The sequence below is a fragment of the Bufo bufo genome, chromosome 1 (assembly GCF_905171765.1).
Source record: "Bufo bufo chromosome 1, aBufBuf1.1, whole genome shotgun sequence".
Classification (NCBI taxonomy): Eukaryota; Metazoa; Chordata; class Amphibia; order Anura; family Bufonidae; genus Bufo; species Bufo bufo.
The window spans coordinates 170,480,886-170,494,245 of record NC_053389.1 but is presented as its reverse complement, the minus strand read 5'-3'; the positions used below and the strand labels follow the sequence as shown (position 1 = coordinate 170,494,245).

At 47.8% G+C, this 13,360-nt stretch overlaps 1 protein-coding gene across 3 annotated transcripts in view; it reads left to right on the top strand.

Annotated features, from left to right (window-relative positions):
• The first annotated feature begins 350 nt into the window (after window positions 1–350).
• Window positions 351–13,360, top strand: part of NFRKB (nuclear factor related to kappaB binding protein) — a 58,340-nt gene continuing 45,330 nt past the window's right edge. For all 3 annotated transcript variants that reach the window (XR_005778967.1, XM_040431985.1, XM_040431976.1), the window contains exons 1-7: window positions 351–480; window positions 2,475–2,619; window positions 5,515–5,716; window positions 11,119–11,246; window positions 11,333–11,507; window positions 11,594–11,695; window positions 11,799–11,872. Coding sequence is in view for 2 of the 3 variants with exons in the window: in XM_040431985.1 (XP_040287919.1) it covers window positions 2,485–2,619; window positions 5,515–5,716; window positions 11,119–11,246; window positions 11,333–11,507; window positions 11,594–11,695; window positions 11,799–11,872 (816 nt within the window). In the remaining variant the exon portion in view is untranslated. The remainder of the gene's footprint in view (window positions 481–2,474; window positions 2,620–5,514; window positions 5,717–11,118; window positions 11,247–11,332; window positions 11,508–11,593; window positions 11,696–11,798; window positions 11,873–13,360) is intronic.

Sequence of the window (13,360 nt, the reverse complement as noted above, 5' to 3'; positions counted from 1 at the left end):
AAACCTGTTGTGTGATACTGCCTGCTGAAGTATCTAAACCTATTGGGTGATACTGCCTGCTGAAGTATCTAAACCTGTTGTGTGATACTGCCTGCTGGTGCTGTATCTAAACCTGTTGTGTGATACTGCCTGCTGGTGCTGTATCTAAACCTGTTGTGTGATACTGCCTGCTGGTGATGTATCTAAACCTGTTGTGTGACACAGGGCTAGATCCTCACTGCCCCGCTCATCCCGCACAGTTATCAGACCAGTGATTGGCGGACGACGTTCCCGGCATGCAATATGTTTTCCTGCCGAAGCGCACTGCATGATGGTTATCTGAAGTGTTTCCAAGTTTGGCTGTTTGCTTCCGGCGGGTCACTTCCGGCAAGGAAAACGGAAGCCGGTACCGGGCAGGATGTCCCGAAGATCGAGGAGCCCAAGTGAACGGTGCGGGCGAATCAATGTCACTGAGGAGAGGAGGTGAAGAGACTCCGGGAGGTGAGAGGGGCTGAGACTAGTATCACACAGGGGAAGATAGTGGGGGAGGGGCAGCTTGTGCACCAGGTAGATGGGCAGTATAGGGGCAGGCTGTGTGCCAGGTAGATGGGCAGTATAGGGGCAGGTTGTGTGACAGGTAGATGGGCAGGATAGGGGCAGGCTGTGTGACAGGTAGATGGGCAGTATAGGGGCAGGTTGTGTGCCAGGTAGATGGGCAGTATAGGGGCAGGTTGTGTGCCAGGTAGATGGGCAGTATAGGGGCAGGCTGTGTGACAGGTAGATGGGCAGGATAGGGGCAGGCTGTGTGACAGGTAGATGGGCAGGATAGGGGCAGGCTGTGTGACAGGTATAGGGGCAGGCTGTGTGCCAGGTAGATGGGCAGTATAGGGGCAGGTTGTGTGCCAGGTAGATGGGCAGTATAGGGGCAGGCTGTGTGCCAGGTAGATGGGCAGTATAGGGGCAGGCTGTGTGACAGGTAGATGGGCAGGATAGGGGCAGGCTGTGTGACAGGTAGATGGGCAGGATAGGGGCAGGTTGTGTGCCAGGTAGATGGGCAGTATAGGAGCAGGTTGTGTGCCAGGTAGATGGGCAGTATAGGGGCAGGCTGTGTGCCAAGTAGATGGGCAGTATAGGGGCAGGTTGTGTGCCAGGTAGATGGGCAGTATAGGGGCAGGTTGTGTGCCAGGTAGATGGGCAGTATAGGGGCAGGTTGTGTGCCAGGTAGCTGGGCAGTATAGGGGCAGGCTGTGTGCCAAGTAGATGGGCAGTATAGGAGCAGGCTGTGTGCCAGGTAGATGGGCAGTATAGGAGCAGGTTGTGTGCCAGGTAGATGGGCAGTATAGGGGCAGGTTGTGTGCCAGGTAGATGGGCAGTATAGGGGCAGGCTGTGTGCCAGGTAGATGGGCAGTATAAGGGCAGGCTGTGTGCCAGGTAGATGGGCAGTATAGGAGCAGGCTGTGTGCCAGGTAGATGGGCAGTATAGGGGCAGGCTGTGTGACAGGTAGATGGGCAGGATAGGGGCAGGCTGTGTGACAGGTAGATGGGCAGTATAGGAGCAGGCTGTGCGCCAGGTAGATGGGCAGGATAGGGGCAGGCTGTGCGCCAGGTAGATGGGCAGGATAGGGGCAGGCTGTGCGCCAGGTAGATGGGCAGGATAGGGGCAGGCTGTGCGCCAGGTAGATGGGCAGGATAGGGGCAGGCTGTGCGCCAGGTAGATGGGCAGGATAGGGGCAGGCTGTGCGCCAGGTAGATGGGCAGGTTAGGGGCACGCTGTGCGCCAGGTAGATGGGCAGGATAGGGGCAGGCTGTGTGCCAGGTAGATGGGCAGGATAGGGGCAGGCTGTGCGCCAGGTAGATGGGCAGGATAGGGGCAGGCTGTGCGCCAGGTAGATGGGCAGGATAGGGGCAGGCTGTGCGCCAGGTAGATGGGCAGGATAGGGGCAGGCTGTGTGCCAGGTAGATGGGCAGGTTGGGGTTCCAGTGTCTAATCAGACCCAAGTTGTTTGTCACATTTGGGTAAAGGAGCAGGTTGTGTGTCATGTAGATGAGTGTAGAGGGGCAGGCTGTGTGCCAGGTAGATGGGCAGGCTGTGTGCCAGGTAGATGGGCAGGCTGTGTGCCAGGTAGATGGGCATAGAGGGGCAGATTATACGTCATGTTGAAGGGGGGCAGGGTAGAGGTTCAGGTTGTGTTTCATGTAGATTGGGGGGGGGGGAGGGAGTAGAGGGGCAGGTTGTGCCTCCTGTAGATGAGGGTAGAGGGGCAGGGTGTATGTCACTTTGGGGGGTTAGAGGGACCGGATAAATGTCATGTAGATTGGGGCAGTGGGGGGAAAGATGATGTTTCGTGTAGGTGGGGGGGGGGGGGTACATGGACAGGCTGTGCATTATGTAGATGAGGGTACAGGGACACTTATGTCATGTAGAATGGGGAGAGTAGAGGGGTGGGCTGTTAGTCCCTTGATTTACCGTTTGTATCATGTCGTCGTCCCCCCAGCTAAAAGGACATGGACTCCCTTGACACGATGCTGACTGATCCCCTGGACCTGGGGCCGTGCTTGGACAGCAATGGTACGGGAATTATGGAACCATGTTTACTTGGAGGGACAAGAGTCAGTCTTCCTGAAGATTTGCTGGAGGATGTAAGCACATTATCTGTATAGACCTGACCCCAATGTGTCTGCCATTAAATAGACCTCATTCTGTTTCATCTAGAGAATGACCATCAAGACAATTGTTCTAAGCCCCCATGTTAATAAGAATCGCCCAGTAAAGCCTCTAGCAGTTCTCCCTGACTCAGACGGAGCACTGGTAGGGTCCCCTTATGCCTCTTTCAGACGAGCGTGATTTCCCATCTATGGACACTTGTAATAATTTATAATGCTGTGTGTCTCTGCCTGAGCTTTCAGCTACAGAATTATAATGATCTAATGCTGTAAGTATAAAAAAAAGCTGAATCGCGCAGGTGAAAGGCTTTTTTGTGGAGATCCAGTGACGTACCGGGCTTTCCATGGGTAAAGCTAGGCGGAGGCTTCTGCCCAGCAGTGTCACCGGCAATATTGCTAGGCGTAAGCCTCTGCCTAGCAGTGTAAAAATATAAACAAACGGCCCTTGCCCTGCGTGATATAGCGCAGTGTCCAGAACGGGAAATCATGCTCCCCACCCAGCGTGTCTGAAAGAGGCCGTACACAGCACAGCATGCTTACGCAGGGCGATGTGCTGCCGTCAGGTAACCGTTTTAAGTGCCAGATTAATGATGCGACAAATTAGTATTTTGCTTATTTGCCATTTGTGGGCGGCAGCACTTTTACACAGGCCAGGGACACGCTTTTGTACAAATGTTCGTTCCCAATGGACCCGATCATTTGCACTTAGGTGGCCTCGCTCTGTTTTTTACACACCACTTCAATGGGGCCGCAAAAGATGCGGACAGTACTCCGTGTGCTTTCCGCATCCATTGACCGTTCCGTGGTCTGCAAAAAAAATATAACCTGTACTATTCTTGTCCGTTTTGCGGACAAGAATAGGCAGTTATATTAATGGCTGTCCGCGCAGTTCCGCAAATTGCGGTATGCACACGGGCACCATCTATGTTTTGCGGACCGCAAAACACACAACGGTCGTGTGCATGAGGCCTATAGCTGTCTTTTAGTTACCTTATAAGTGTCGTTTTTTTTATGTAATATTTGCACAAGACAATGCATTTTGGTAATCGGACATATCAGAGGTCATTAGTATCTGATTGATGGGGGTCCGGGACCCCCACGATTAGCTGTTTGAGAAGGCAACGGCACTCCTGTGAGCGCCGCGGACATCTCGCAGCTCACCAGGCAGTGGGCACGGTGCATTGTATAGAGGCTGTGCTCAGCCCCATTCACTTCAGTGGGGCGCCATACCAAGCACAGCCGCCATACAATGTACGGCACCGTGCCTGCTGAGCTCGGAGCGCACAGGAGAGCTGGTGCCTTTTCAAACAGCTGATTGCTGGGGTCCCAAGTGTTGGACCCCCACGATCAGATACTGATGACCTGTCCTGAGGATAGGTCATCAGTATCAAAATCCCAGAAAACCTCTTTAAGGGGATTGTCCAGGATTTTGATGTTGATGGCCGGTCTTCAGGACAAGCCGATAAAGGGAATCTGTCAGCAAATTTACACATGTCAACCTGCTTCTATTGCTCTAAAGTTTGTCATAAACTATCGGTATTTCAAATATCAGACCCCCTTCCTTGTCTGTGCTACCGATGTCCTAAAAATGTACTTTGATGCCAATGAGCCTGAAGGTGCCCATGGCCGGGGCCCGTACGGGTCCGAAGAGTGTCTATTTATTTCCTGTATTATGGAGTACGGATGCTGACTGCAATGAATCAGCTATGCGTGCTTGCTGTCAGCGAATGGAGGAATTCAGACGCAGAAATCCTGTACGGACTGAATACTTCATTATGCTGAGGGTTTGTTACAGTGTATCAGGGCATTATCACTGCCAGTAGGAATAAACCAATAGTTTCAAACATAACATTTAATAATGCTTAAATAAAATATACCAATTATCATCACTCTGGGCTACCCCTTCCTAAAAGCCAGGTGCCCCCTCTTATTGGTGGATCTCCCACCAGTAATCGGTGGGTTCACCTCACTGAGCATTGTCTAGACCAGATACAATTGTAGCAAACCTTCAGCTGTAAGAAGTATTAGGTCTGGGAGGTGTTCTCATTCAGTATATGTGGTAACTCCGCAGGGGTGCTGCAGTACAAGTCGGGTTACAATTGGTATATGCTGCTAGTGATGCCTGTGGAGAACATTCCCATACTGTGCTCCTCCATCAGATGCTTGACTCTATGGGTTCTAGGTCCATAATGCTCCATGGCCGCTGCACCATTATGTCAAGTCGGCTTCAACACAGATTTTTCCAAATTCACTTCAGCTTTTATTACTCTTCTGTGTCCAGAAAAGCTGGGTTGCAGCCATTTTGATCAATGCAGCAGCCACGGGAGGTTCTGTCAGCCGGCTAGCCCACCCTCCAGAATGTCAAATCTAATTTATTGAGACCAGCGTTTTAGATGCCTGTCTTAATAAAAACCCATAGCTGGCATCTAAAACGCCGGTCTAGATGCCAGTCTCAATAGCTGGCGGTGATTCCGGCGAAGTTATAAAAATGCGCTTCCAGCGCCAGTTTTAAATGTAAAACAGCTTCCTTGCTGTCCTACATTTAGACCATTTTCTACGCCTAAAACAGGCATAGAAAATGGTAAATCAGACGCCGCCCCTTCCCCGCCCGCGATTTTAAACCTGGTGTGAGCTGGAAAAGTCGCAGATAGCGGCGCAACTACACGTTGCGACTCCATCTGCGCCTGAAATACGCCTAATTTTGGCATATTTCAGATTAGTTAATGACCCCTGCGTTTTTTGTAGCCGGAACCAGGAAGTGCCTGATTATACAGCAGTGGATCACTGACTTCCTAGTAGGGATGATGGGAGTGATCTGATTTCTCCGTTTGCTCTTTGGATTTCAGTGTTTCTATTCCTCTCTGTCCACAGCATGAGCTCTTCTTTGATGTGGTCAGCATGGACACCTGGCAGAACGTCTTGTCAGACTCGCAGCGGGAACACTTGCGCCAATTTCTTCCATCCTTCCCAGAGAACAACACGGAGCAGCAGGAGCAGACTGTTCAGTCCCTCTTCAGGGGGGAGAACTTCCACTTTGGGAATCCTGTGCACATTGCCCAGAAGCTCTTCAGGGGTGAGTTCGACTCTGCATCTGTCACATAATAAATCGGAGTCATTGTATAATCGCAAGCAAAGGCAGCTCACTAATTTGCTATGTATTTCAGTTCCAAGCTTATTCCAAGATCTCTGCTTGCTGTGAATGAGAATATGATTGTTTACAATTGGACTTTTAAGGCTCTGGTGGTTGGTACTAGAGATGACCGAATTTCATAACAGTTTGGTGGTAAAATCAGAATTGCGTTATGGATTCCGTTACCAGGGACCATACCGCAATTCTATGACGGAATGCCTTTAGAGGCATTCTGTTATTCATTCCGTCATAATAGAAGTCTATGGGCTGCAAAACGGATCCGTCCCGTTTCCGTTATGCAGGAGAGGACTCCCCTGTGTAACGGAAACGGGACAGATCTATTATGCAGGCCATAGACTTCTGTTATGATGGAATGAATAACGGAATGCCTCTAAAGGCATTCCGTCATAGAATTGCGGTATGGTCCGTGGTAACGGAATCCATAACGCAGTTCTGCTTTTACCACCAAACTAAGTGTGAATGAATTTCAAAACATGAAATTCGCTCATCTCTAGTTGGTACACAAAGCCCTGTAAATGTGCTGCTCAGAGAGGCACGGGATTAGGAGCTAAGTAACATACAGCTGGACTCCCGGCGAGAACTCTGATCCCGGCTGTTTAGCCCTTAGGTACCACAGTCTGTAGCTATATGGTAACATCTAAGGAGTGTAGAGCAGAGGATGTTTCCTCTCTCCGTTACCCCATCGGCTCCTCACGATAGTGGGGTGCCAATGGTTTATCTCAGCCAGGGGATTAAAAAGGTCCCCTGTGTCTGCCTGACAGGCAATAAAACACAGCAACACCAGAGTATTGCATTGTATTACTGTATATGAGCAACCAGAGGATTGCACAGTACAGTCCCATAGAAAACAATCCAAGTTTATTTAAAAACTCCCCATAAAACTATTGCTTTGATGTTATGTAGTGAATTTACAATAAAAAAGGGCGCTTGGTGAATAAGGGGGGGGGTTAGTGCATAAAGACACAAATCTGCGGCATCTCATAGCTGCTGTAGATTTCTGTTTAGGTGCACAAGCCCTAGGAGGATGCGCCTAATATATGACACGGCCTGCGCATAAATTGGGCGTATCCTCTGGCATCTCAGGAAATATCATAGACCAGTGTTTTACACCCCCCATTACTTTTGTGTACACAAAAATGATACCAAAAACCTATGCATATCTGCATATTGGTGAAAATGTAGCGACCCTAAGAATAAAGGCAAAATGTTGTTGTATACTATACAAAAAATGCTGTAAAAATTTAATAAAAAATTAAATTACTATAATTCCCCCCCCCCCCCCCTTTCCTTTCAAAAAATAAAAATTATTGGAAGTCGATGGGTAAGTTAGAGCTATAGTGTATATATACTGTACATGCCTGGTTACTGGTGTAAGCATAGCAGTCTGTATAATAAAGCAACATTTTTATTTGTAGCATGAAAAAAATCCCACCAGACACGTGGCATCTAACCACCTAACTGTTTTGCCCGAGTCCAGCTCGAGCAGTGGTAAAAGTAGCTAACTGGAGGCGGTAGGCGTTCTTTAGATGCAGATATCTCCTGAATGGTAGCAGCTAGATATAATATGCAACTGGTCTTGTTTGAAAGCTGACATTCCAGCTAAACAACTAAAGTCCAAGCAACAGAGGAGAAATCACAGTTAGAAATTGAGTCGGGAATAATCGCTGGTAATACCTGTTTTTATTTTCACGTTCAGCTGCATTCACAGTATGCCAATTTCTATCAGTGATATCTTCCCCTGTACTGAACATATTTCTGTCATTCTGGTATTGTCTAAAAGTTTGGAATGTCAGCTTTCAAACAAGACCAGTTGCATGCTGGTACCATTCAGGAGATAGCAGAATCTAAAACAGCTCCCCCCCCCTCCAGTTAGCTACTTTTCCCACTGCTGGAGCTGGACTGGGCCAAAACAGGTGGTTAAAGGAGTTTTTTCAAGTGTTTTTTTTACTGATGACTTATCCTCTGGATAGGTAATCGGAATCTGAACAGTGGGGGTCCGACATCTGGGACCCCTGCCGATCAGCTGTTTCAGAAGGAAGTAGCGCTGCAGCCTTCTCCAGCTTTTCCTAGGCCGTATGACGTTACGTTCATCAGTCACATGCTGAGCTAAGATGCCAAGCTGCGCACAGCTGTTTTAGTCTGACGGATTCTTGGCATATTTGCTGGATTGCGTCTGAGTCTGGATCTCTGCTGGTCCACCTTTATATTTAATGGGGACGTCGGGTCTTTAGGCAGCTTCCAGCAATGCTGGATCCAGATATCTCCGACAAGCTGCTTCCTGCCGGAGGTCTAGCCTAACTTAAGGGCTCGTGCAGACAACCCCAAATTGTAGATCCGTAAAACACGGATACCGTGTAACGGAAAGGTCAGCCCTATGATAGAAATGCCTATTCTTGTGCGGACAAGAATAGGACTTGTTTTATTTTTTTGCAGGGCCATGGAACAGAAGTACGGATGTGGACAGCACACTGTGTGCTGCCCGCATCTTTTGCGGCCCCATTGAAATGAGTGGGTTCGCATCCACAGTGCTCCAGACAAAAAAAAAATACCTAGTAGCCATTGGCTCCTAAACTGAAAAATTTAGGAGCCAAATTAAATTTTTAGTCGCCAAATCAAAACCGAATCAAAATTTTGGTATCGTGACAATGCTACGCCGATCAGATCGGCATAGGGTTGTTTCGATACCAAAATTTTGATTCGCTTTCGTCACCATAAAAAAGTATTGCGATACTCAATACCGCGCAAAAAAAAACCACCAAAAAAAGCCGCGTGCATTTTATGAAACGTTTGGCCCATAATAGAACAGTCCTATCCTATTTTTTGGGGTGACAAGGTGACAAAAAAATGCCGAATGCTCACCGCATAGGAGATATTTTTTAATAATTGAATAGTTTGGACTTTTCGGACGCAGAGCTGTGTAATATGTTTATTTATTTATTGTTTATATATTTTATATGTAAAATTGGGAAAGGGGGGATTTAAATTTAATATTTTAGGGTACTTTCACACTAGCGTTTTTCATTTCCGGCGTAGAGTTCCGTCACAGGGGCTCTATACCGGAAAAGAACTGATCAGGCATATCCCCATGCATTCTGAATGGAGAGTAATTCGTTCTGGATGCATCAGGATGTCTTCAGTTCAGTCATTTTGACGGATCAGGCAAAAGATAAAACCGCAGCATGCTACGGTTTTATCTCCGGCGAAAAAAAACTGAAGACTTGCCTGAATGCCGGATCCTGCATTTTTCCCCATAGGAATGTATTAGTGCCAGATCCGGCATTCAAAATACCGGAATGCTGGATCCGTGCATGCGCAGACCGGTAAAAATGTGTAAAAAGATACAAGACGCATCTGTCTGTCCGCATGACAAGCGGAGAGATGGATTCGTTCTTGCAATGCATTTGTGAGACTGATCCGCATCCGGATGCGTCTCACAAATGCTTTCAGTCACATCCAGATCGGCTGATCCAGCGGGCAGTTCTGACGACGGAACTGCTTGCTGGATCACACTGCCGCAAGTGTGAAAGTAGCCTTAGTGTTTTTATTTTATTTTACTTACTATTAGCCCCCCTTAGGGGCTGGAACCCTTGTCCTATTCACCCTTAGGCCCCTTTCACATGGGCGTTGCGTGAAAATCGCAGCATGCTCTATGTTGTGCGTTTTCATGCAACGCAGGCCCCATAGAAGTTACTGGGACTGCATGAAAATCGCAAGCAATTGCGGATGCGGTGTGATTTTCACGCATGGTTGCTAGGATGAAAGTCTATTCACTGTATTATTTTCCCTTATAACATAAAATAATAGTATTCTTTAATACAGAATGCTTAGTAGAAGGTCAATATAATAAACATTATATACACCCCAGTATAATAAACATTGGTGGCGCAGTGCGCCCCCCCCAGCACCCCAGTATAATAAATATTGGTGGCGCAGTGCGCCCCTCCAACACCCCAGTATAATAAACATTGGTGGCGCAGTGGGCAGTGCCAATGAGGGTTAAATAAAAAAAACATTAACTCACCTCCTCCAATTGATCGCGTAGCAGCCGGTCTCCTGTTCTTTCTTCAGGACCTGTGGTGACATCACTGTGCTCATCACATGATCCATCACCATGCTAATGGTCCATGTGATGAGCTCAGTGAGGTCACCACTGGTCCTGAAGAAAGAACAGGAGACCGGCAGCTACGCGATCAATTGGAGGAGGTGAATTAATTTATTTATTTTAACCCTCATTGGCACTTCCCACTGCGCCACCAATGTTTATTATACTGGAGTGTTAGGGGGGGCGCACTGCACCACCAATGTTCATTATACTGGGGTGTTGGGGGGGGGGGGGGGGGGGGGTGGCGCACTGCGCCGCCAATGAAGATAACTGACCTGTTAATACAAATACAGGAGGCGGGGATTCCGGCACCCGACCTCTGACAGGGAGCTGCGATCAGCTGCAGTTAACCCCTCAGGTACCGCACCTGAAGGGTTAACTGTCGCAGATCGCAGCTCACTGTCATAGCGGTCGGGTGCCGGCTATTTGATTCCGGCATCCGCCTCCTGTATTTGTATTTCAGGTCAGTTATCTTCATTGGTGGCGCAGTGGCCACAGCCCCCCCCCTCCTCCTCCTGTCTCTTCTGACTGGCAGCGGCGGCGGCAGCACAGTGGGGAGGGAGAGACTCCTTCTCCACTGTGCTGCTGAGAAGAACATCGGCGGCGGGGCAGAGAACTATCATCTCCTGGGCCCCGCCGCTGTATTCAACGGCAGAGCTGCGGCGGCGGGTCTAGTCGCAAATGGCGACAAGACTAAAAAGTCTTGTCGCCATTTGTAAATTCTAATGGTCGCCATCTGGAGCCCTGATCCATTCGCAAAATTCTGGAACGGATGTGGACACAAATATATGGTTGTCTGAATGGGCCCTACCCCTAATATGTTGAGACTTTAGTGAGTTACAAAAGGGTACCATTAAAAAAAAAAGTTGTACTGCAAATAAACTGTTATACGGTCAACACCTATGAAAAATACATTATTGCTCTCAAAATTTGGAGGGGTTGTGAAAAAATGCTAAAATAATTACATCCTTGAGGAGTCAATAGAAGAAAAAAAAAGTTGAGATGTTATTGATCAGGTGAAATATAGTCTGGCTGGCTTAACTTTTCCATATTTAATGAATAGGTTAAAGGGGTTATACAAGATTAAACTTTAACAGACCTGACCCCTTTATATAATCTAATGTATGTGGCCCAATTGCTTCCAGGCAGATGGAGGGGGGAGGTCATGAATCTTATATATAGCTTATATATCTATACACTTCCCCTTATCTTTGCCTACCAGACGGCCATTTGAACCCGGAGGTGGTAAGGTATCGGCAGCTGTGTCTGAAGTCCCAGTATAAGAGATACCTGACGTCTCAGCAGCAGTATTTTCACAACCTACTGAAGCAAATCCTGGCATCCAGGAAGGTAATGCCCATCAATCATCAGCAGTGACGTCTAGTGCTGCTTCTCTGCACCAGTGTCAATAATCTGGATGGATCTACTGTTTATAGGAACTTTTAGATGTTGCAAGAAAGAAGGGTCCCGACCTGGTGATTAAGAGGAAACCAGCCTCATTGCGAAACTCGCCTGAGGAGAGAGAGAGGCGGGCGCAGCGGCGTTACCTAAAGATCCTGCGAGAGGTGAAGGAGGAGTGTGGAGACACCACCCTGTCCTCTGAGGAGGAAGGTGAGGATCCAAGACTCCGGGCCTTATGTGTCCTCCCACTGACATCAATTCTGTAGGTGTAATAAAGACTCTTCCTTCATATTTAGATTTGAGCACGTGGTTACCGGGGTCACCCACCCAATCCCCTGGGGCTGCCCTTCCAGTCCGCTCAGTCCCCACACTTTCCACTCAGGACATGAAGACTGCAGGTAAGTAGTCCACACCCTCCAGAAATGGTGGACTGTCTGCCATTATCTTCACATATTTTGGAGCTGAGATCTAGACTTGAACTCGTTTTTTTTTCTGTTTAAGATAAAGTTGAGCTAACGGAGCGTGACTTCAAGCTGTTGCTACGAAAACACTGTGAGAAGAGGAAATATCAGCCAGTAAGTGACTTAGAGCATAGCCCTGATGACCCTTTGTCCATACCGCCTGGTTTTATATAAATGAAGCAGTTCTTGTACACGGAGTGCCTCACTTTACGGCTTCATTCACACGTGCGGACCCATTCATTCTCAATGGGGCAGGAATGGATGCGGAGAGCACACAGTGTGCTATCCGCATTTCCGGAGCAAGGCCCCGATCTTCCGGTCTGCAGCTCCAGAAAAAAATATAACATGTCCTATTCTTGTCCGCAATTGAGGACAAGAATAGGCAGTTCTATGGGGGTGCCGGCCGGGTGTATTGCGGATCCGCAATACATCACGGACGTGTGAATGGACCCGAAGAGTAAACTTTTTGTTTCAGTTGCTCAAAGTTATAAAAATGTCTGCTTGCTGCCAGTGAGTAGAAATATTCAATTCTGTACTGAGTTTGTGTCTTGCTCAGTGTTGATGAACTTCTACAGCATTGTTCTCATTCAATGAGAGATGTAGATATTTTGAAAAAGGTGAGGGAAAGAAACCCAGCATTATGAAAGTTGTGGAACTTTTCACCATACAGAGATTAATCTTCATTTACAGATGACTGGTCTTCAGTGTCATCGGGGTCCATGAGTCCCCCTCACCACACTAAGGCTGATGGTACTTCTTTGATGTCTTGCAGTCTATGTATCATAAATGTTTCTGCGCTCTGAGAAACTGAACTGGAGGAAACAGGAGAAGATGATTTATGGATGCTCAGGCTGACAGACATCTCCTGCTGTTAGAAAGATTATTAACCTTATAATGGCAAAAGTAGCAGCATAAAGTCAGGAAAGGGAAGCTGTGGAGAAGAATGCAGACAGGTGGCTGCAAAGTTTACAGTGTTCTCTCATAGCATATTTCTGTACAGAAGACACTCCTGAGCTGTACAGATCATTACATTGCACCCCACCACTACTTTGAGTGGCGGTAGTGTGTAGGAATGTCCGCTAACTAATAGGAGGCCCATATCAGGATGTACCGCTCAAATAGATTAAAGTTGACTGCACTGGCTGAAACCAGAGACCAAGTGCATCCATGGAACTGTAAAAAGAGCACCATTTGGCCCCTGTGTCTGCTCTGTCAAACTCCTTAGATAATGTGGTTGCTATTGAGAAGCAAATGACTCCTATCGGAGAAATTGTAACTGCACTGTAATCATTGTGTTTCAGAACATTATTTGATGACAGAATTATAGCGCTGTACTCCCATGAATACAGCTGAGCCACTCATCTAAACCTGCCATGTTAGAAAAGGTGGGGTGGGCTGGTAGGGGGTTCAAAACATGTCTTGGTGGTTTTGTGTCCCTCTTCTTTTAAGACCCTGACAGTGAACCTGGATGTTACTGATGCATTGATGCCTTGCAGCGCTGCGCTCCTAGGTTCGAATCCGGCCATGGATAACCGCATGGAGTTTGTATGTTCTCCCTGGTTTTGTGTGGGTTTCCTCCTAGACTCCATGGCCATACTGACA